Source organism: Anser brachyrhynchus (genome assembly GCF_964034855.1).
Source record: "Anser brachyrhynchus genome assembly, chromosome: 4".
Taxonomy (NCBI): Eukaryota; Metazoa; Chordata; class Aves; order Anseriformes; family Anatidae; genus Anser; species Anser brachyrhynchus.
The window spans coordinates 59,709,186-59,732,191 of record NC_137698.1 but is presented as its reverse complement, the minus strand read 5'-3'; the positions used below and the strand labels follow the sequence as shown (position 1 = coordinate 59,732,191).

Sequence of the window (23,006 nt, the reverse complement as noted above, 5' to 3'; positions counted from 1 at the left end):
TTAGGGTGAAAAAAGATCACACACCATCCGTGTTAGAGCTCTGATGGTTAAACAGAAAATTGGCGGACCAGTTATTCAATACTTCAGAAGAGAGAAAAAAAGATAAATCAGTTCAGTAGGTTTATGATTCCAAACCTCATCCTTCCAAACCTTTTAGATATTTTCCCTTTAGCTAATGCTTGCATCCTGGTAAACCAGATTGTAAGCCCTGTTCCTGAATCTTCTCATTACATGGCTAAACTACACTCCAGCTATCAGTCAGATAGGTAGCGGACTAACCTCACTCTCTTGCTTTCTATGGTGCCTGCATGTGTGTGTTTTATTTGCCAAAATACATGCTTGAATTCTCTCCGTATAACAAACAGCACTGAAAATAAATCTTTCAGAACCATTGCTTGCACACAAAACTGTAATAAGCTAAATAAGAAGAGTAAAGAAGTGCATCAAATTCTGTTGTAATACGTTTCTTGATAATACTGTCTTTTGTTACTTTTATATTTTTTTATTGGTCTAACAGACCATTATCCACTTCAAATACATGCAAATGTTGCAGAACTCTCTTACTGTCATAGGCTGTGCAGTGTGTCTCAATTTTCAGTACTCTAAAAAAATAAAAATTGAAGTACTTGATAGTTTGGTAAACTTTGGACATCTTAAACTACATCAGTTTATTACTTGCTGTTTTTCTTGCAGTTTTAGCAGAGCAAGATAGTGCCGCAGCTCAACAATATGTCCGTCAGGGATGTCCAACAGCGCTCCGAGCTGATCTGTGGGCCCTCATTCTGAATATTTCTAATCAGCCAGAGGTAAGGAGCAAAGTGAGAGTAAAATCCAGCACAAGTAGGATGTTGATACATTAGAATAGGTCCAGAGGAAGTCGATCAGAGGGCTGGAGCACCTCTTCTCTGAAGAAAGGCTGAGAGAGCTGGGGCTGTTCAGCCTTTAGGCTTCTTCAAAAGAGAAAGCTCCAGGGTGTCCTTATTGCAGCTCTTCAATACTTAAAGTGGGCTTATAAAAAAGATGGAGAGCAACTTTTTGCTCAGTCAGATAATGACAGGACAAGGGGGAATGGTTTTAAACTAAAAGAGCTGAGATGTAGGTTAGAGATTAGGAGGAAATTCTTCACTCAGAGGGTGGCGTGGCACTGGATCAGGCTGCCCAGAGAGGTTGTGGATGCCCCATCCCTGGAGGTGTTCAAGACCAGGTTGGATGAGGCCCTGAGCAACCTGATCTAGTGGGTGGCATCCCTGCCTGTGGCCAGGGGGTTAGAACTAGAGGATTTTTAAGGTCCCTTCAAACCTGAGCCGTTCTATGAAAATATAAAGGCATAAAGGCATATGTACAAACACTTTTTCTATTTTACTCAAGTCCTCAACAGTGAACTCCTTTGCAGTATCAGAAAACATATCATTATCAGTATATCTAATATATTCATACCATAGGAATTAAAATCTATAGTTAAGTCTTTGGAGAATTGTCAGTACTTTGTTACATTTATGACCAAATTTACATGTATGAAGGTTATTTTTATTTCAGTAAAAGCCTTGTATCGATTTTACTGTATTTAATGTCCTTTGAGGATGTAGTCATTTTCTCATAACACCGCAGCGTTTATTGGTGACTACATAGTACGATAAGAACTTATCCATAAAAATAAATGTGAATCTTGTTCATTGGCAACTTACCTAAGGAGCACTCATGCGAAAACAAGTTTTTAATAAAGTTATTTGGTCTTGAATTAAAATTACTTAGTTTATTCTTTTTATTTTTTTGAGAAATAGAGCAGGCTTTTTGTTTCTCGTAAGTAAAAGATGAAACTCTGTAGAAGAAAGAGCTGTTGAAATAATAATGAAATATTGTAAATCTTAATCAAGATGCTCAACACAAGATTTAAGTTCTTTTAAATTATTAGGCCAGCTTGACCTTTAGAATTCTTGCTCTTTATGAGACCATGAGTTTAATAGATATGAAATTAATGTTGTTGGTTACGCTGCATCTGTTTATATTCTGTTAAATGCTACATGCTCTAACAACATTTTTATCTTAATGTAGAAAATGAAAAAGTTGAATAAAAAAGCTGGGGATTCTGTTTTGATGACAGAAAGTCAAGAAAATGAGAAAAATAATAAAATATTTCATTTTACTTTTATGTAAAGCATGAGCTATTATGGAAATAGATTTCTTAAAATTTAATTTCTGAAATTGGCATGGACATCTTTTCTACTTCTTTTTTAAAGAGGAACAAGCTGTGTCTGTCTATTAATATATTTGTTGGCCATACTGTTACATCCTCTAAAAGTTAACTCTAGTTTTTAGTAGTTTTTAATGTGTGTTTCTATTATGCATGAAGTGTGAATATTTTAGACATTGTCCAAAGGTTAGCTTCTGCTGTGAGTGTATTAACTCAATCTACCATTAGGTAAGCTAGAGGGTAGTGCATTTGATTACATCTACTCATGGATGTGTTTTCACTTTGTAGTAATTAGTAAGGCATCTCCAACTTCTGCATGTGGACATTTCTGTTAGCACAGTTAATGCGCCCCCCCCCGACATCATATTTACCTTGTGTTAACTTTCTACACACTTAGAAAACGATGCTCATGAACTATAGAGGAGGTAGAAAAAAACAACTTCATACACATAAAGTATTCTTTGATTCAGTGCAGTAGACATTCTGCTTTAGGAGATGTTGCACGGGGTTCAGAGCCTTGAGGTAGAGACTATTTGGCTGTATGCAGGAAATTGTTAGTGAAACAGTATTTTGTGGTGAAGATGAAAAAAACTCTAGAAAGGTAAGTGGCTAGAGAATGGTAACGACAACCTGAAAGAAAAGTAAGGATGGATGAAATAATGTTGAATTGCAAATTTGTCAAGTTTGAGATTATTGAAATAAAGGATTGGAAAACAGTTAAGAAACAAACAAACAAACAAAACAAAACAAAACAAAACCACACCACCAACACATCAAAGAACAGAAGGAGTGTAGACAAGAGACACTATGGGCTCTTGTAAGGTAACGTAAAATATAATAAAATGCCTTGCTAGTTCAGAAAGGAAGAAAGGAAAAGGTTAGTGCAAAACAATGGACTAGTGATAGCATTAGCTGGACCCTTGGACCCACCGTATGTGACCTCAACAATCTAATGTGACCTCAAAATCTAGAATACCCAGAAATATTTTCATAATAAATATTTTCATCAATGAGTTGGGACACTTCTCACTGAACGTTTAACAAAACGTCCTCCAGTTAAAACCTGTTCACACACACATTCACCATCATCATCTATATTATTATTTTTTTCTTTCAAAATGTAGCAGATAAATTAGCAGATAGATGCATTTTGGTACACTTTTCACTCATAATAGCTACTCTTGGGGCATATATTATTATCTCTATATTATTCTGCAGTTCAGTTGTCACCATGAGGTAAATTAGCTAGTTATTCAGTAAAATAAATTGTGGCTATATCTCTCTCTTCTATAGCTGTTGGTTCAATTTTATTTTTGTTTAAATTTCTAGACATACTTTACAGAATATTATATATGGTTTAAGATATCTTAATTATAAAATAGAAAGCTGAGAGCATTCCTTAAAATGCTATAAACAAAGCCTATAGTGTTTGTATATATTTATCTTGTGAGATACTTAATTTTCAGAAATATTTCATATTCAGAAATATTTTTCATTCTTTTCTAAAAGGATTGAATGATTTGATTCTTTGATTTTGTTGCAAAAAGCAAATACAGTGATTGCTACTTACTGTCATATTTGAATGCCAACGTGTACATTTATTCTTCTGGTGTTTTCTTGACATCCACGTGAGCTCTGCTTATGACTGAAATTGCCTCTAACCTTCACTTGTACAGAGTCTAGTTCAGGTGGATTTAACATTACATTTGTTTTTGATTCTGTACTTACTGCTGGGTGTTTATTATGTAAGATTTCCTGAGAAACTGACCCATCCATCTGGTATTGCTAAATTAACTCTTTTCAATGCATTCAGTGAAAGGTTTAACATTGTTTTCTTCATTAAGAGAACAAAAGCACGAAGGAAAAAAGTGCAGCCTAGTGATATACAAACACCTTTTAAAATGAGTCCTTACTGTTTTCTAAACAATTGATTATTGTTTTGGCATTGGGAGATGTGGTAGCAGGACTTACTTCATACAAATAAAATGCAGAGATTTGGTACTGTATTTGACTTACCTTAAAAAAAATAACTTAAGAGCTCGAACTGATCTATGAGCATAAATTCATGAAGCTTCATGGATCTATGCATAGTAGAAAAACATTATTATCCCTGTTCTACAAATTAGTAGCCAATGTAATGTGACAGAAAACTTTGTTCTAACGTGCCAGTGTTGGAACTGATCCTCAGGAGTTCCAGAGCTCATCAGGTTGCTGCCTTGTGGATCTGTATTTGAGAATCTTGTTGAATAATTAGGTTTTAAAGGAAAGGTGTCACTCGCAGACAACCTCTCTCATCCTCTTCCCATTCTGTCTTAGTATTTTTTCATAGTTAAAAATGCTTTTCTTATCTTGCTGTGCATATATGAGGAATAGGCTAGTTGTTTGACAAAGGATTCACACACTGCCTTGATTGTAGACTCTGTCAAGTGATGTATCAACCACATTAGTGCTAGTGGAATTGGCAATACCTATAAGGCATCTTGCGTACATATACAACAGAAACAGTTACTCATGCAGTATGGCTAGCATGAAAAAGAAGGTTTTGGGTTTTTTTTGCTAGTTCCTGTCATAATAGGTACGGTTATTTGAGATAGGAAAAACAAAACAAGCAAAAAAAAACACCTTTGTAGATTATTCATTTGACAGTGCTGCACTTAAATATACTACAGTATTGATGGTTTAAAACTATAACTTGAATATTAAGGTAGTTTTCTGTAGCTTTTAAGAACAGTTTTACATCCAGACTGCTATTAGTTTTTATTTAGTAAATTTTGTCTCACCCTTTGTAAAGTGTTAGTGTATTAATTATACCTCCTTTTTTTTTCCCCTCTAAAAGAAAAATTAAAATATTTTCCCTGTGGTAGTTAGCATTACTTAAGGAATACTGTATTTGTCCTCATTTCAAACTAAGTCTAATAATCTATTAGTTTTAAGAGATTTCTAAGTGTATGCTATTCACTACTTTTCAGTTTTTGATCAATGCAAAGAACAGTTGCAGTGTTCCCTAGTCTTCTCTTTACTTCTATTCTCTCCCTTTAAAATGGTTTTTTGAAATTTCATCTTTTTTCCCATTATTTTGTGAAATCCTTACTCCAAGCATACATCTGTTGCAAAGAAATCAGCAATAAATATTATGTAAAGCTTGCAATATACAAGCATTTGTATGGTGTCTGGAGAGACACTGAAATAAAAAAAAATTGTAAAGTGAGAAGGAGCTTTGGGACTGATGATTTAGTGTATAAATTATAACAATTCCATCGAAAACAATTGAAACAGTAATATTCAATTGCAGGCATAATGGCAGAGTGGTATTTGGGGATTTAGGAATTACATGATAGTGGAACATGTAAATTTTTTTTCCTTTGCAAGATCTTTCTTAGAAGAAAGGCATAAAATAAGCAAAAGTAAAATAGTGTTTGTTCTGTTACTTTCCAGTTGTTTCCCCTTTGTGTATCTTTTTTAGACGCTCAGGAAGTAACTGAAGTTTAAAAAAAAGTCCTGAGTTTTTTGTATTCTCCACAAGATTTTTGATATCTTTTCATCATTTTGATATCATTTCATCTTTTCAACATTTTTTTAGGTTTGTATTATATTAACATTAAATATTTGCAGCAGCTCACTAATGCTAGAAGATATGACAGAACTCATTACTGAAGAGGATCATGAAAGTAAAGGATAACAAAGAAGAAAGTCATAGTGATTTTGAGCATTGAAAAACTTTTGACTGTATGGATACCCAGAGGTTGGAAGATAAGAATCTTTGGTTTGAATTAGTTCCCTTATTCTCACTTGTATTAATTACCTGATACATGAATAAATATGAAGGGGAGGTCTTTTTATAAAGTCTCGAGTATCTACCTGATTACTGAGACAGAAGAAGCAGTGATAGAATACTTTCTAAATTATGCAGTGGGTATTTGAGTTTAATAAACGCTGTTATTTTATTTTTTTATTATTATTAAAAATTAGCTTCCGTAACTTCAATACAGATTGAATTTTGTCTCATAGTGATGATGATAATATTTTTAATTTTAGGATATCTTGTACTATGAACAACTTAAGTCAAATGTGATTCAGTACGACCTTTTAGTGGACAGCCTGATTTACAAAGTAAGTAATTCATTAACCAGTGATTAAGAGATGTATATATTCATCACACCAATATCTTGTTTTTATGTTGTTGTAGTTTTTTTAAACAAAGAAAATGTTTGATGGTTTGATTTTAAGGAGTGTCAGAATAATTAGTGTCGATTCGTTATTGTAAATTCTCTCCTTGTGCCTGTGTTGGCTCTTGCATAAGATATTTGTTTGAGTTGAAGTGTTAAACAGTCGTAAAGAAATGGTAACTTCATTTGAAGGAATAACTGGTTTTGGAAGGAAGGAAAGCACTGGCATTCAAGTATTCCAAGTTTCAATTCTAAATACTTTAATAATCAAGTTAATATTATGTTTATGCATTTTAAAATACGGAGTATGTGCTTAACCACAGCTGTTTCATTATTAAATGGTGAAATGGTGTCTTCTACCACTTTGTTAAGCTTAGCTTCTGTAGGGAGTCTGAAAAGATGTCTTCCAGCTTCAAAGTGCTGTATTTTTTGATTTCAGGATGTAAAGCTAACAGCAAGCAATGATGACTACTATTTTGTATTTGAGGATTATTTATATCAGGTATGTAACTCTTTTTTTTTCTTGGAAAAGCTAGAAAGTATATTGCTGAGACAGAATGCAGTGAGACCCTAGCCAGATGCATGTGCTGCATTACATATATTGTCCCTTCGGAATATCAATACTCTAAGTTAATCTTGTACATTTAGATAGATGAAGCATGACAGGCTTCTTAAAAACTGAAGAACCCTACAAGTTGTCTCTCCAATACAGAAAATATGAAGTCTGCCATTTTCTTCCTCTTTCTAGCTTTGTAGTATTGAAATGATAAACGGGAGCTATGGAGTACAGAGAAATTAAGATAGGACCAGTATGTTCGGATTTCCAGTTTAGAAACAAAAATATTGCTTTAGAGCTATTTCAGTGACCTGCTACAGTAAGTATCAAGATATTTTACTGATGTATTTTCACACTGAAGACTTTGATTCTGCATGTTTATGGTTCCTTTTAAGATTGCTGCCGTTCCAAAGCTGCTTCTAGCAATGGAGAACCCAGCTAATTTGTAAAGAATTATCTACATTGCTGCCTGTCAGATGCCCTTAAATAGAAGGAGATTACATTTATGAATTTCCTAATTTGTGGTTGATTGCAGTGTCAACATAAATGTCATGCAGCAAACTTACCATTTCCACAGTTCTTTCAATTTCATTAGTCACACCTGTTAGGTTAGGCTCGCTTAATTTTTTGTTTTAGAGCTATGTGAAATGAAATGAGTTTTTCTTTCATGATAAAACTGCTAGTAGTCTGGAGAATAAACAAAGGAAGGAGCTGTCCTTAACATTGTTTAGCCCATAGAAGTATAAGAATGTTAGTATTTAAACATACTATTCAATTATGTCATTATATTTTTAGCATAGTAAGGATTTCAATATTAACACTTAAAATGCTAAATTCAAGAAATTATAGCCTGTTTTTTTAACTTAAAACGCTTACAATATTAAGATCTGCATCTGAATTTGTTTCTAAATTAAAATCTGTAAAGTGACTACATGATGACAACTCAAGCAACAGTGTTTTTTTCAGTGAAATATTTGCATGTAGATTTTTATTTGACACTTAAATCGAGAACCTTCATTATTGTTATATTGGAAACATCATGGGATGTAAAAATCTCATCTTTTTCTGTTTCATTCATTATATAGGCAACTAAGGCATAACAACTAGTCATTAGCTGAGAGTTCTAAGGGACACAATTAAAATCTGTAAATGAATTTAAGCAAGTGTACAGTATAATCTTTTGTTTTAAGACTCTCGTAAATATTTTTTTCATTGGTCTCAATATAAAGCACAATTGAAAATTTTATTTTTGTATATATCTCTATTGACTAAAGGAATTATTACAGAATGGAAATCATTAAAATTCCCAACCTAACCTTAGTAATTTGAAGGGAGAGTCAACCAAAAATCTTTGAAAAATTATGTGGCTAATTTTACTTCCAGGCTTTTAGGCAAAGAATACCTTAAGCATCTAGTTATTAGTTGCTCTTGTTTTCTTTGGTATGTTGTGGCATTCCTTACGTTTGTTGTTTTTTTTTTTCTAGTAGAAGGTTAACCATTTTCCTTGATCATTTTCTCTTCCAACCTATTTTGCAAATGCGTCATGAATTTGCAAATGCATCACTATCAGATGATTTTATTCTGTAGGACCTAAAAACTTTGCAGTATAGGCATCTCTCTGATATGGAATATTATTTACTGATTTCATATAGTAACTGGAATTCAATATTAGCTAAATAAAGGAGGTAATGTAAGCTTTAGTTTAAACCAATTAAATTATTTCTACGTTTGCATTGTTTTTTGTTTTTTGTTTTTTGCATTGTTGTTTTAGCTTTCTTGTAGCTCATTAGCGCCTCAAAGTTTTTCAAGTCTTTAAGCAGAGTGTGACATTTGTCTGTGAATTGTTTAACAGAAAAAGTATCCATCAAAACCAGAACATTTGGCCATAAAATAATATCGAGGATGTTCAGTTGCATTGTTGGTACCTCTTTAATAGCATGCATTCCTTCCTAGGAAGAACATTGTGAAATGATGTAATTTATTTGCTTTACTGTGCTTTCTTTATCCCAAGTTAACATTTGTTTATTACTTCTTTATAACTATTGAAATAGAGTACAGTTACATTCATTATAGTCTTTTTTTTTTTTTAATAAAAGCTTTGGCTTTGTTTTTTGTTTTTCTCAGTCCTTTGAATTCACTGGTTTTCTGATTGTGACTGTATTGCTGGTAAAAATATCCAATGGTTTATCAAACATCTCTATACCTAAAAAGAGGTTGTATTAGTTTCCATTAGCAGTAGCACTTTTGTGAATGAGAAGAATAATACATAAATCAAAAATTCATGATTTAATGTCAGATGTTTAATTTCAATACTGTAGTTTTACATCCTGCATAATGAATACATGCAAGGAACCTTACCCAGCAGCTTTTAGGTGTTGTCGGAACTTGTGTTTGAGAGTCTGCCTCATATAAAGATACATAGTCTTAAAGACTTCCAGATACTGGTACTGGACACTGTGTTCAAAAAAAAAAAAAAAAGGAAGGAAAAAAGGTGGTGGGTGTTCGAGGCCTCAAATTAAGGTTACATTCTTTCCCCTATGAGAGAACGCAATTTATGTCCTTTTAAAATTAGTTCATCTTCTCTCACCTCAGTTAACATATACAGAGAATTACATTTGCCTGTGTATTGTTATTGTCAGTTGTATTTTGGCAGCTATGAAAATGATTGTGTATTGCGCAAAAATAATATTTAGCTTCAACCGTTGAAGATAAAGAAGCTATTTATTTTTTAAAAGATGTTTGTTATCTGAGAAGTAATTTTGAAATTCAGAAGAGGGAAATGTCTCAAAATAATAATAATAAAAAAAATGCAGTGGTGTTCAGGTGTCACAGTTTTGCAATGTTCCTTTTAATAAATGCTGATTTCTGGAAAATGTTTGGAATAGTTAGTTGAAGGAAAAATCTATTAATTTTATTTATAATAAATTATGTGGTAAAACACCATATAAAACATCTCCACATTTTAAACCTTGGCTACAATTTGAAGAAAAACTTTTAAAGCCTGAAAGAGGAGAGGGTTTAAGATACACAAAAATCAGCATCAAGTTGAAGAGTGTGTTACTTCTGCCCTCTTGTGTCCGTTGTTGATACTGCAGCCTTTCATTGCATCCACAACATGAAAATTTCCAAGTATAATAATTATTACATTTTTTACAACTGTATGTGGGATGAGTTTCTTTATTATTTTTTTCTAGGAATGCTTTTAATATTTAATTTTATACTCAGTTGTTCTAGATTGTTCCTTTATGTTAGCAATGAGAAATACAGATATATTTTACAAAATACAGTATACATTTAAGAAATTATGGATATGAGGTGAATGTTCTCATCTGTTCTTTTGGAAAGAATTGAACGTAGTGCAAGCATTCTGCAAAGATTTTTGGAACGAGAGACAATAAGAGGATCGGTCTTCTGGAAATGCAGACATGTTAAAATGTAAATGTTTCATTTGCTTATTCACTTACTAGGACTTCCCTGAGTCATAGTAACCGATTAGGAAAATGACCTGATAAGCATCACAGCAGTGAGTTGCATTCACAGAGCAAGCTGTTAAAGACTTAGTTGTTAAAACTAAGATGTCTAAGCAAAAAGTTAGAATACTTACGAAGCATTCCAAAATGTTCCAGTGAGCTGATTATTCAGGTGTAGGTCAATATGACATGACAGAAGGGTTTAAATTCATGCTTAGAGGCAAACAGGAAGATTGGAGAGTGTGGATATTTTATTGACAATAAGTGAATGTGAAGATGGTATCGTAACAAGTTCAAAGTGAGCCTGGAAATTTTAACAGGAAAGTGAATTAAGTTGGTCAATAGCTTTCAACCATATTAGCTCTTTTTAGGAAAGTATAATAGGTGCTAATTAGGGCAGGTGCTTAAATCTCTGTTTGACATTGCTTTGTTGATTGTCAGTTTATTTTTGTCTTCTACAGGTATTACTCTGTTTTTCCCGAGATACATCAGTATTGGAGCACTTTACTTACAGTAGTGCAACCCCACCAAAATCATACATACGAGGTAAAGGGAGTTGTTTTAAAAAAATAATAGTAATGCACAGACTTTTGTTGACTGCTACAGTAATGCAGTATGTGAATTTCCTTTATGTTCATTACACCCGATAGACTATGTTTAAAAGAACATTAATAAATCTTCATGTATCCAGCTGACATATGGACAGATTCTATTATCACAGTTTAGAAACTGATCACATAAAGACCAGGTTGCAATGATGTTATTTTATGGTAGTTTTATGTGTGTAATTCTCCAGTGTTTTACCAAAATAAATTCAAAACACAACTATGACAATATGGTAGAATCTGGATATCTATCGTCATCACGGTTAGAAATTTAAATACGTGACATAGTCCTCTGCAACTTCAACAAATTTACCAACTGGAAGTGGGGATAGGATGTTATCTTCCCGAAGTAGAGAGTTTCTTAGATATTTGTAGACAGGAGCAGAACAAGTTGCTGAAGAATCTTGGGCTCTGTTCCAAGGTCTGGGAGAGTAGAGCTCTACCATGCAGGTAGAGCACAGATTTTTTTTTTTATTGTTATTATTATTTTCAAAGCACTGTGTCATCTAGAGTTTTACCCTACCTTTGGCTTTATTTCCCTCTGTGAGTCTTATTTTTCGTAACCTAACAGTCTTAAATTTATCACTTCACGCTTGCCTTCTCTGCCAGCTTCTACTGCTATGGGCTCTTCCTGGCTTCTTAGATCATCATCTGCCTTGGCTTTACCCTAATTTTGTCTTTCACCTTGAACCCTTCAACCATCCAATGCTTTTTATTTTTTCATTCTACCTTTACCTTCTGCATTCCAGTTTTCTTCCTTGGTCCCTAGTTCCAGTGTATTTAGCCTAATATGATTCCTGTACCAGGATCTCTGCTGACTTTGCCTTCTGCTGCTACTTTTCTCACTAGAGACAACGATTATTTTGTTGGGTTTTTTTCTTCCTTTTTTATTGCTTTGTAGGTCTTTTCTCTCTCTTTACCTGAATTAGGCAGTTTTTTTAATTTACTGTCTGAAAGCAGCAAGGGGCTCACCTGAGGGCAGAACAGGAGAGGGACCTGTGTCTCACCTCAGGCCATAGCAGCCCAGAAACACAGCTATAGGACTATTCCACTTATTCAGAAACAAATCCGAGGAATGAAGTTGCTGAAATCTAAGTCTCTGCTGAACCTGTGCAGTATAAATCCGAAAGGCTCGTAGGTCCTATTTTTGGCTAATTAGCCAAGAGAAATGCTTCATGCTAAAAATACTGTCCTTCCAGATTACAACTCCCTGCTGCATGGCAAGCAAACAATTGAAAGGGAAAGTAAAATTATTCTTTCAGTTTAAGGAAACAAGTAACTTCTGTTATTCAAAAATACTGCTTTTTATTTTTGTAGGGTACTGGGCAAGAGCTTCACAAAGTAATTTTGAACTTAATTCAGTTGATTCATACTACAGGAAAATATTTAAGTCCAAACCTGACAAAAGCTGTGTGTGCTAATTTTTTATGTATAGAGGAAACAAAATGCACAGAGGTCTAGAGAATCTCTGCATATCTGTACATTTTCACATAGTTTATTATAATTTCTAGTTAAATTTCTCATCTTAAAACAGAGAAATAATTTAAGTTTTCAAATAGTTGTGCTTAAAAATTTTTTGATTGCTATATTGTTAAGATTTTAATTGAGAAAGTTCTATAGTTAAGATACTGTTAACTGATGTAACATGTTCATTTTGCAAGGAAGAGAAACAGTTGTATGTTCAGTTTGTACTGTTAAAGTTTGTCTTTACTTAATTAGCCTTTTGTATCCAATAAATTACTTAATTTCTGTTGTTGTTGTTATATCACAGCTGTACCATCCATCTTCCTCTCTGTTGCAGGCTTAATGAAGCCTTGGATGTTTTTTTTTATCCAGTGTTCTTCTGTCTTTTTAAATGTCTTTCCTGTCCCTAGGTCAGTCTGCCACAGCATGACAGACTTATCCCTTTAACCTTATCTCCTCAGAGAGCTTCACTGTCTTCAAGGACGCAGCAAACACCTTTAGAGCTCCTAATATACACCCAAATCAAATCTCATTGGTACAGCGTTGCTGAAATGCTTTTTTTTTTTCCTTTTGTTTTTTTCCTGTTTGTCATCCTCCCTTGTTGGTGCTGCATTTTTGTTTTATATTTTAGAGTGTATCTGAATTCCTTACATACTTTTGGACAATATCAAATGGTCAATGGTATTGGTAGTTATCATTTTTGTAAGTGTCACTTATAGATTAAAAATGTAAATTTTATCTGTACAAATTTTAACAGTTTAATCTTTTTAATTGTGGTTTGATGATTCACAGGAAAACTTGGAATAGAAGAATATGCTGTTTTCTATCCACCAAATGGTAAGAGTTATACTATTGCCTCCTCTAGTGGTAGATTGGAAAGATACAGGATTTTTTTTTCCTGAATACATGATAACCTCTTTTTCTATAACAAACTGTGTTTTACTGTTATTCTGCCAAATTAATTAATTTAAAGGAGTAAGATGGATTGAAGCTACTGCAGAACCATGTTCAGCCTGGTGTTAATAGTCACATACGGAGTTTGTCTACATGTGTGGGAAGGAGATGGAAAACAACTTCTGGTGCAGCAGCTTGTACTTCAGTGACAGGATGCTCCACTTAGAGGATCTGAAAGCTGTGTGCTGAAACCATCTGACCCCCAGCTTTTCGGAACTCTACAAACCACACCTGACAGTCTCATTTCTTCTGAAACGTGTCCATTTTCGAAATTCCGTTATAACTATTCTATATAATTTTAAGTCAATATCATTCCTGCTGTTACTTCAGTTGTTAAAATTCTTTTTTCAGCTCTTATTTTGACCATTTAAATCCCTGTCTGTTGAATTCTTACCTTGTTTTTGCCCCACATTTTTATTTAAAGTTCAAGCTCTTTGCTCTTGCTTTCAGAGCCTCACGTCACCAATCTTAAATCTGTATCTCTGACCTTGCCTTTTGTGACTTCTCCCTTCCAGTGGTGTCAGTGATAGCAGATATGTTTGTTCCCCTTCTTCCATTTTTGCTTCCACGTTTATTTGCAGCTTAATAGCCATGAAACATTGTCCTTATGACCTTTTGCCAAAGCAGCTCCTTCTTACTGGTCCTATCGGAAAATTAATGAATGGGAGCTGAGATCAGTTGGAAAAGAGGAGACAACTGTCATGTTACCACTGCCAAGTCCTCTAAATGTTTTGTCTGAGTACTACATGAGTTACTGGAGGTCTTGGCCTCCTTTTTCTCCTGCTCCCTCCTTGTTAGTGCATGACATTTACTGGTTGTCATTTATCTGAAATTGGGTTCTGATTTCAGCAAAGCTTATACTTCATGGAAACAGAGCTTTACATGGCTTTCTAGGAAATACAGCATGTGTTACAGCACACTGTTGGTCATAGTGAAGTAAATTATATAATTCCTGTACTTAAATATTTACAAGCTTTAAATCTAAGACTGCAGGTGCTAATAGAAGGAAATATTTTATTCCTGTAGCAGGCAGAATTCAATTTAGAAACTTGGGGAAAAAAATACATTTCTTGCATGGGTAAAAATAAATACAAAAGAACGACAACAAAAAAATAAATCTTTGTTTTGTAGGTGTAATTCCTTTTCATGGCTTTTCTATGTATGGTAAGTGTGACTCATAAACTCTATCAGTTTGGGATTTCTTTTTATTGTGTTGTAGTTAAAAACTGTATGTACTTTTCTGCAAGTTTTAAACTTCTATATGTTCTGTTTCTGTGTGCATGAAAACTGTTGTATATAATTTTTAAAATTCCAACAACTTCATATCATATACCCCTTGAGAGCTAATCGCTACGCAGATGGTCTGGTCAGAGGCTGCATCTTAATGTGTATGAGTAGAGGGAGGAAGTTTATCGACAGCCTGCTCTTTTCTGTTGCCTCATTTCTTTTGGGTAGACTAAGTTAGCTGTTAGTCTTAAAAACATGAATTATGTAAAAGGCCTGTTTCTGTATCCATCCAAAAGTAGGTGTTAAAGGAGTATTACGTGATAGAATGGTTGCTACTACTTTGCACAGACGAAAGATTAAACATCAACAAGATTTCTAGGAAAACAGCAGAAAAATCTCCCCAGTTTCAGATGTAACAAAGCAGCTAGTGCAGAGAGATGCTGAAATAATGCGAGGGAATATTTGTTACAGGTTTCAAGTTTTTTCTTTTGATTTGTCAAAGGTATTTATGGTATTTGGGCAAGCAGATTTCAAGGTTGTACTTAAAATGCTATGTTTTGCTGATAATAAATGTTTGATTCTTAGAAATAAAATGTAATATAAATATGAAATGGAAATTTGAACCTGGGTGGGGAGTCTAAGTCTTCTGAAGTAAGGAACAGCTTAGTTACAAACTCTTCCTTAAGTGTTCACTAGGAGGCTTTCAACTTGTGTGTGAAATGTATTCTTTTCAAAATGTTTGGATTTGACTCTGCCCTTTAGAACAGCACCTCTCAAACTGGGTGGGAGCTTCTTCCATCCCTCCTTTCCCCTTTTGCTTGGAAAGGGCACAAAACAGGCTGGCTGTGAGAAGGAGGGAGGCTGAAAAACAAGGTGGTAGAAATGCTAGTGTGAATCCAAGCAGAGCATCCTGTGTCTTGCATGCTGTGCTGCTCTAGGAGGAAGTACCCGGGACCTTATGTAAATCCTATATATTTTTGCATGCTCGCATGCATACGCTCGTACAGTGCCAGCTGTCAGGCACTGTCCTGTTATCTTCCTGGCCTTTATGTACATACGCACCCTGCCAGCTCTTCCATCTTCAATCCTTACACATACACACTGGTAACACCCTCTGCTTTTCTCAGCGCAACGTAAATACACATTTCTGTGAACATCTCACCCTACCTTAGTGCCCCACCTGTCATACACAAGTGCCATTATTTTCTATAAAGCCACCTTCCTGATATATATACACATATATGAATGAATTCACGCACACATCCACATATATCTATAAATATGCACATAGATATATGTACATGTATAGATTTTTATGCAGACGTGTGTCACTATCCCTATTTTGTGTAGAAGAGAAGTGGAGGGGAGGGTGAATGTAGAGAAACTGTGAGTGTATTCAAATGCAAGCTGCATGAATGTATCTGCAAAATGAAGTAATAGTTGAGTGATGATGACTGAGTGGAGAGATTAAAGAAAAGCTGTGAAATGCATGCAGAACAACTGTCTGTGAAATGTGCGTTGAATGAATGGAGTAAAAATCAGGGGTATCTGATTATGTTTAGGCACCATATACATGAAACAGACCTATCTATATGCCAGACTTAAAAAAAAAAAAAAAAAAAAAAGAGGTTTGAGAATCACTGCTTTACAAATGTAGCCAACTCTTATTTTGAATCAGGTATATTAAAAAACTTATAAACAGTAAACTACCAAATGGCCATGCTTTTCAGATCTTACAAGACAGAAACAGGTCTCTCCTGATCAGTCATACTTATGGGACATTAATATGGCAACCAAGAGCTATTTTTAATACTTTACTTTTCAAAACACCTGTCTTCAAATAGTAAAATTATGCCTGCCTTAAAAACGGGGAACCAATTTGGAGATGGTCAGTGTCCAAAAAGCACATTGGAAGTTACAGACGGTTAAATCAAAAACTCGTACATATCATTGCCCTAACTCCCAAAGAAGCTGTCTTTAAAGTGTATTTCTTATTCTTAGGAAGCCAGCACCGTGAAAAGCAGGTTCTAAGTAGTTTAGGTTCTTGAAATGTGTAGAAATGTAAGCTAGAATGTATTGTACTCCCTTGCTTAACTTTTTACTTCTAATGGTAGATTCTATTATAAAAATCTTTCTGAATAATTTATATAGTATAATTTTTGTAAATCGTGCCAGTATAAATTACTTGTTTTTCACCATACTTCATGCTTTTAATCATTGAACTCTTTTAGCAGTTTACAGTGTTGGGTCAATTATAATTCTTTTATCCTTTCAGTTGCTCCACTTTGTTTTCTGTACCATGAACCTTCCAAATTGTATCAGATATTCCGTGAGATGTATGTGCGTTTTTTCTTCAGACTCCATTCCATCTCTTCTCATCCCTCTGTAAGTTCATTAGGAATTAAAACCCACTCACTAAATACTCTGATTGCTATGAAACAATAATATACGGTGACATGATTTTCTAGACAACTGAAAGACGTCCTTTTAAATATAATGAAATATTTCAGCAAACTTGGAAAGAGTATCGGATATTTTTTTCTACCTCAATTTTAGTCTCTGCTATAAAATGTCATGTACTTCATGTAATCTTGTATTTTATGTAATAGGCTTCTCGATTCAAGCAGTTATGTAAATGCATACTCGGTCTCATTTTAATTGATGACGTAATTGCTCACAAGTGTTTTCTGGGGTAGAGGGACTACAATATAGCCAAAGATATACAGCTGTCTTTTCAGTGATAGCAAGTTAATGTCTCTTTCTTTAACTCAACTGTTTTTGTGTGACAGTACATGCTTTTTGGCATTTCTAGATGCTGGAGGTATAATTAAATAACTTGGTGATGTTGGTGGCCAGCTGTCTCAAGTGTAAGACAATTGTAGACGTTTTTGCTTATCTTCCATTTTTGAAGAATAGAGCATAGTAAATATTTTCCTTTTCTCCCTCACAAAGTGCTGAATAGCTGTATTATATCTTGAAAACATTTCCTGGTTAAAAAAAAAAATCCTTTCCTTAATATACTGTTTCAAGGCTGGGCATTGTGCTTTCAGTCATTAATAGCAGGGAAACCGGTCAGACAGGAATCTATTCATTTTCATGGTAATTTAAAAAAGAAATTTTAAAATGTATTTACATTTAACTTCGTTGAAATTATCCCTATTGCTGTTTGTTTCTAGTTATCAGACAGATTATTTCTCACATCCTCCATTTTTTATTATATATATAGTGTAACTGGGTCTGTTTCATCGAAGAGGAAATATTTCAAGTAGGTCATACTGTAATAACCCACGGAGTACTTAGACCGTGACATGCAAATATTATAAGTAACTTAGAGGTGAAAGGGGCTATCACAACATATTATGTTGCTAATACATACACAGAATTGTAGGAGCAAGGCTTGAGTGACTGGAAGCATCAGAGTTGTCTGTGCCCTGCTTACCTGAGCTGTATATTACATCATTAATGGTGTTTTATTTCTTGAATTAAAAATTTATGAATACTTACGTGCCAATACTGTTTTCTCAGATTTGACAGAATGAGTGTTAGTATTCAGGATATGATCTTGTTTCATTAGGGCATTGTGTCATTGTGTTTGCTATTTGAGACTCTTCTACAAACTCATCTGCCCCAGCTTTTTTATCACCTTCGAGAAATTGGGGCGCAGCCGTAAGTACTTCTTTCTGACTTGCTACAAATATTATGGATTAATTGTTCTGAAAATGCTGGCCGTCCTGTAGTATTTTAATTTAAAAGCCAAGAGAAATTATTCCAAAGTGCAACCATCAATGTGCCAGTTTTCCTTGAAATTCAGTTGGAGTCCTTTGTCTAACCTGTGTATCTGTGCATGGTGCATTTCCTTCTGTACGTTCTGTGAAAAAGAAAGGAAAATTGCTCTTTGTGTTCATATGAGAAAAAGAATTACTGAAACTTAGCTGAATAATGCAGCAGGTTAGATCTGATGGAGTAAATGATTTATTTCCTGGGGGACAGGAGACTTTTTTTTTTCACTGTGATATGTTCATTACAGCAGAAGCCATTGGAGGAAGGGGAAAGAGCAGGAGACTCTCATTCTCAATAGTGTATTCATGGCACCAAGTGCAATAGAACTTGAAAATCTTCCTGTATTATAACTGATATTCATAATAGTAGCAGAAATGGATGAAACATTTGAGGTGATAAAAGCTGAGGGTCCCTTTAATGTAATTGTTTGGTCAGAATATTGTAATGATATTAGTTGTTTATCAAATGAGATGCTTAATATTTTTCTGATGGCTGTTACAAAGGAAAATGCTGATTATTAATGCAGCAAGAGAAAATGACCATTCTTCCTGGAGGAGAAATGCAGAAGAATTTATAGACCATCGGTCTAATCATTACGGGAGAGAGAAAAATGTAACTACTACTGTTTATCACTTGTTTGCAGGCTACGAATTTCATTTAAATGGATGGTACGAGCATTTTCTGGTTATTTAGCTACAGATCAGCTCTTGCTTCTGTGGGACAGAATCCTAGGATACAACTCTCTAGAAATTCTTGCTGGTAATGGAATTATTTTTACAAAATGTGTTGAGTCCATGTGGTAGTAAGGCAAATACATGTTAGCTCAAGTCTATTTTGTGACAAGAAGAAAACTTAGTTGCTCTTTGAATGCTGAAAGTAGATTGCATACAAGTCAAAGAGAATAACTTTTAGAAAAATAGAATTGCATAAACACTGCATCTCTAACACAAATGTGAAGTAACTTTTTTTTTTTTTAACGATATTTCTTCTTTATCATTGTTTGCTGTGATAGTGCTCCAGAGATGATAAGTGCGCTCTGAAAAAGAGCGTAGGATGTCTTCCCAGCTTCAGTGGTACCATTTGATTTGGTAATGATTAAGATTTGAGTTCACCGCCTTTCACAAAATACAATATTTGTCTTATTCACATATGGGAAGTACTTCAGCACTTCGCACAACTGAGAATTTCCCTGGTTTTGCTGTATATCTTTATTCAAAGCCCCGTCTTTTAATAAATGTTGAAAGTTTTGTACTTACAGAGGAAATTCTGTCCAAAGATTTATGCAAGGTTCAAGATGGGTGTTCTAAAGAAGATAAGTATCTTCAGTTGGAACACATTTTAAATGCAAAGTAGATGAACAGAAGAGGAAAGGTTTTAGTTCTATTTGTACATGTAAGACAGCTAGGTAGATATATATAACTGTACAAGAGATAACTACGAATTATTTTTTCATGTTACATAATGCTCACAATTGAAATGTTGCCACTTAAGTAAATCCAAATTTTTGGCTTAGAAATTAACTATTTGTAAATTACCTTACCCTTTGTAATTAGAAGCTTGTCACATTAAATGTAAGCATTTTCACTCAAACTTTTCTAAAAGAAAATTGCATGTGCCCTATCAGTTTTAATGAATAGCCAAAGAAATTCAAACACTGACATCCACTGTATATTATTATTCAGCATCAAAGTAATTACTCTGGGGAGTGAAAATTGCTATTTTAAATCAAGATTAATTCTAATCACTAATTAACAAGTCAGCAACTTAAATACTGGGCTTCTTTTCTTTTCTTTTTTTTTTTCCTTTCCAGTGCTGGCAGCTGCTGTGTTTGCTTTCCGAGCAGTCAACCTGATGGAGGTGACATCACTGGCTGCAGCTGAAGTAAGGATAAGTTTCAGTTAGGGGAGATTGAAATAGTTTCTGATGCTTTGCCAACAACAGTAACTTAAGCTTCACATGGCACGTGGTACATAGTGCAAATCTTTCTGCCCAAATTCTTACCTTAGATAAAAACTAGACTAATTATGAACATGCAGTACATAATACTGCTTTTCTGGGGGATAAGTATGTAAAAGAGTATATTTGTTACAAAAATGAAGAGTTATCAAACTATGCTGTATAATTAGATTTTTTTTTCTATTTAAATATGTAATTATGTTTGTAGGATATATTGTTTTTTAAGATATTATGGACGTTTATACTTTTTCTCAGTATATTTTAATGTTGCTGCTTCTGTGCTTTTTGATATCACAAAGATTTTACAAAGTTACTTTTGTCATTTTTGATTCTGAAATTTTGCTGCAAGTATTGTCATTTTACAGGTAGGAAATGAAGAAAAATCTTTAAGATGAAGATTATTATTGTTTATCTCTACTACTGTGTTAAAATGTATATTTTTTTCAAAGCTCTGGTGACGTATTTTTTTCAAACGTTGAGAACTTGTGATGGCTCTTTTTTTTTTTTTTTAACATACTTCATCAGAAGACGTTGACTGTTTCAGTCATTACATTGGACTTACTTCACAAGTACTAGCCAAGCCACAGGATAAGGATTCTTAATTCCCAATTATTTTTAGAAGCAAGTTGAAATGTTAGACCTCTTATACCCTCATGATGCCACGTATATTTGAAGTAAGTCTAAAGGCTAAAATAAAGTTACTTGGTTTTCTATATGTAAACATATGCTTTTTCTTTGAAGTGTTAGAATGAAAAAAAAAGGCAAGAGAAGCTTTTGCACAATAACATAAAACAGCGTGATTTGTTTCTATTCAGGTAACCTAACTATTGTTACTAGTCAGTACCAAATCTTTTTCTGACTTCTTTAGCTGCTTTAAAGAAATTTGATTCAAATGTCAAGTTTAACACGCCTTTTGGGTTTTTATCCTAGGCTGTACTTGCTGACCTTTCAACCCTGAAGGTTATGCCTCTTCTTCAAATCTTCTTGTTTGCTACTGTCACTTGATTTGCTTCAACTATACTGATACCACCCTTCCAGTCTTTCATGAGAAGCTGATAATTAACTATGCAATGTCTGCATAAAACCAAAATTAAACTGTATGTATAATATTCATTTAGAAATCATGACCTTAATTGAATTTTGTAACTAAAAACAGGAACTTTGCGCACAGATGTGTGTAATGCATGCTACTGAATTTCCCTGTAACAATGGTTATTATGTGTACATTAAGAATGACTACTTGTGCAAAAACAAAGCATGAATCAGTGTCTAAAATGCATGTAATATTAAATTAAATAAATGTAATGTGATTCTTCATCTGAGTTGTGACGTTAATGTTTCAGAATTATGAACACTTTTCATATTAAATAACTTTTTCAAGCTCACAGCTTAGAGGATATCAACTCAAATACCGTAAGTGGAGAAAGTAAAGATACTTTAGCTTACAATATTTTTTTCTTATTTTCTAAGAATGCAGTTGGACAATACATCAGTTCTGCTATCTCTGTTTTACTTATTCTTCCCACAGAAGTTTTCTCTGTCTTCTCATGTTAGTTACTTATGTTTATTTTTTCATACAGAGAGTTGTAGTCGTCCTTTCCTCATTCACCAACATGCCCTCCCAGGAGTCTTCTAAACACCTACCCAGAGTCTCATCAAAGGTCCCATGTTGTAAAATATGTTCCCCTGCAGAGAAGGCCTGAGCATAGCTTCCTTCTGAACTTGTTGAAGCCAGTCCTCACATGAGCCAAAATATTCCCCTGAGAATGATGCCAAGAGTTCTTTCACGGTGCCCCACACCCTCTTTGGGAGAGCAGCGTTGTGCTTTTGCCAGTTTTCCAGCCCTGGTGATTCAACAGCTCAGGCTTCAGTTCAGAATCCAAACTCGTATCGATGTGTGACGGATTTTCACTACGCTATCAGGCTGGCTCATTGTCTGTTAGCGAGTACTATTTTGTGAGGTCTTCCAGCTTTTTCCACTGGCTTGTTTAATACCAAAGTGGGAATCACTAATCTGGTTTGATTTATGTCTTAATACCTGGAAAAGAATCAAAGTCAAAAGGATATAATGGGGAATATAGCCACTGAGGTTGCCACAGGACTTTTATCTTCATCATGTATGTTACATATATGTAGTTGTCATGCATGAATGTACATACATTCAGTATGTATGACAATAAAATACAAACCATAATTTGCTCAAAAGATATCTGAAAAGTGATCTAAGCGATAATCTCAGATAGGATAATGAGCTTTATGTCTGTGATTCTTGTTACCTCTGTCTAGATAATATAATAAGAAACTTACTGATCGTGTATAGATTTTTTTACTAAATTTATAAGGCTAACTTAAAAAAAAAAAGGTAAAGTTTTGGCTTCAGCATGATCACTTCTTACATGAAGAACTAAACTGCTTAATAGGTATGACATTGAATAATATTTTGGGCAATTTTATTCTGGATAACCAAGGAAATAGATCTTTTAGTATTTGACAGAAATGGTTTTAACACTTTAACTAGAGGCTTTTCTAGACATATAGTTTTTAAAAAAAGGACACACATGACAGCTTTTATCTTTACAGAAAGTATTACCCTATTTTACATATGGGCAATGGAGGCATAGAAAGATTAAGAGATTT

At 34.1% G+C, this 23,006-nt stretch overlaps 1 protein-coding gene across 4 annotated transcripts in view; it reads left to right on the top strand.

Annotated features, from left to right (window-relative positions):
* Nucleotides 1–21,686, top strand: part of TBC1D19 (TBC1 domain family member 19) — a 47,176-nt gene extending 25,490 nt beyond the window's left edge. For 2 of the 4 annotated variants that reach the window (XM_080588876.1, XM_080588874.1), the window contains 11 exons: nucleotides 694–806; nucleotides 6,227–6,301; nucleotides 6,797–6,859; nucleotides 10,845–10,929; nucleotides 13,245–13,289; nucleotides 14,538–14,570; nucleotides 16,909–17,018; nucleotides 18,208–18,299; nucleotides 19,057–19,172; nucleotides 20,224–20,294; nucleotides 21,300–21,686. In XM_080588876.1, the coding sequence (XP_080445002.1) occupies nucleotides 694–806; nucleotides 6,227–6,301; nucleotides 6,797–6,859; nucleotides 10,845–10,929; nucleotides 13,245–13,289; nucleotides 14,538–14,570; nucleotides 16,909–17,018; nucleotides 18,208–18,299; nucleotides 19,057–19,172; nucleotides 20,224–20,294; nucleotides 21,300–21,374 (878 nt within the window). In that variant the 3' untranslated portion in view covers nucleotides 21,375–21,686. The other 2 variants (XR_013949959.1, XM_080588875.1) reach the window with 2 other exon arrangements.
* The last annotated feature ends 1,320 nt before the right edge of the window (nucleotides 21,687–23,006 follow it).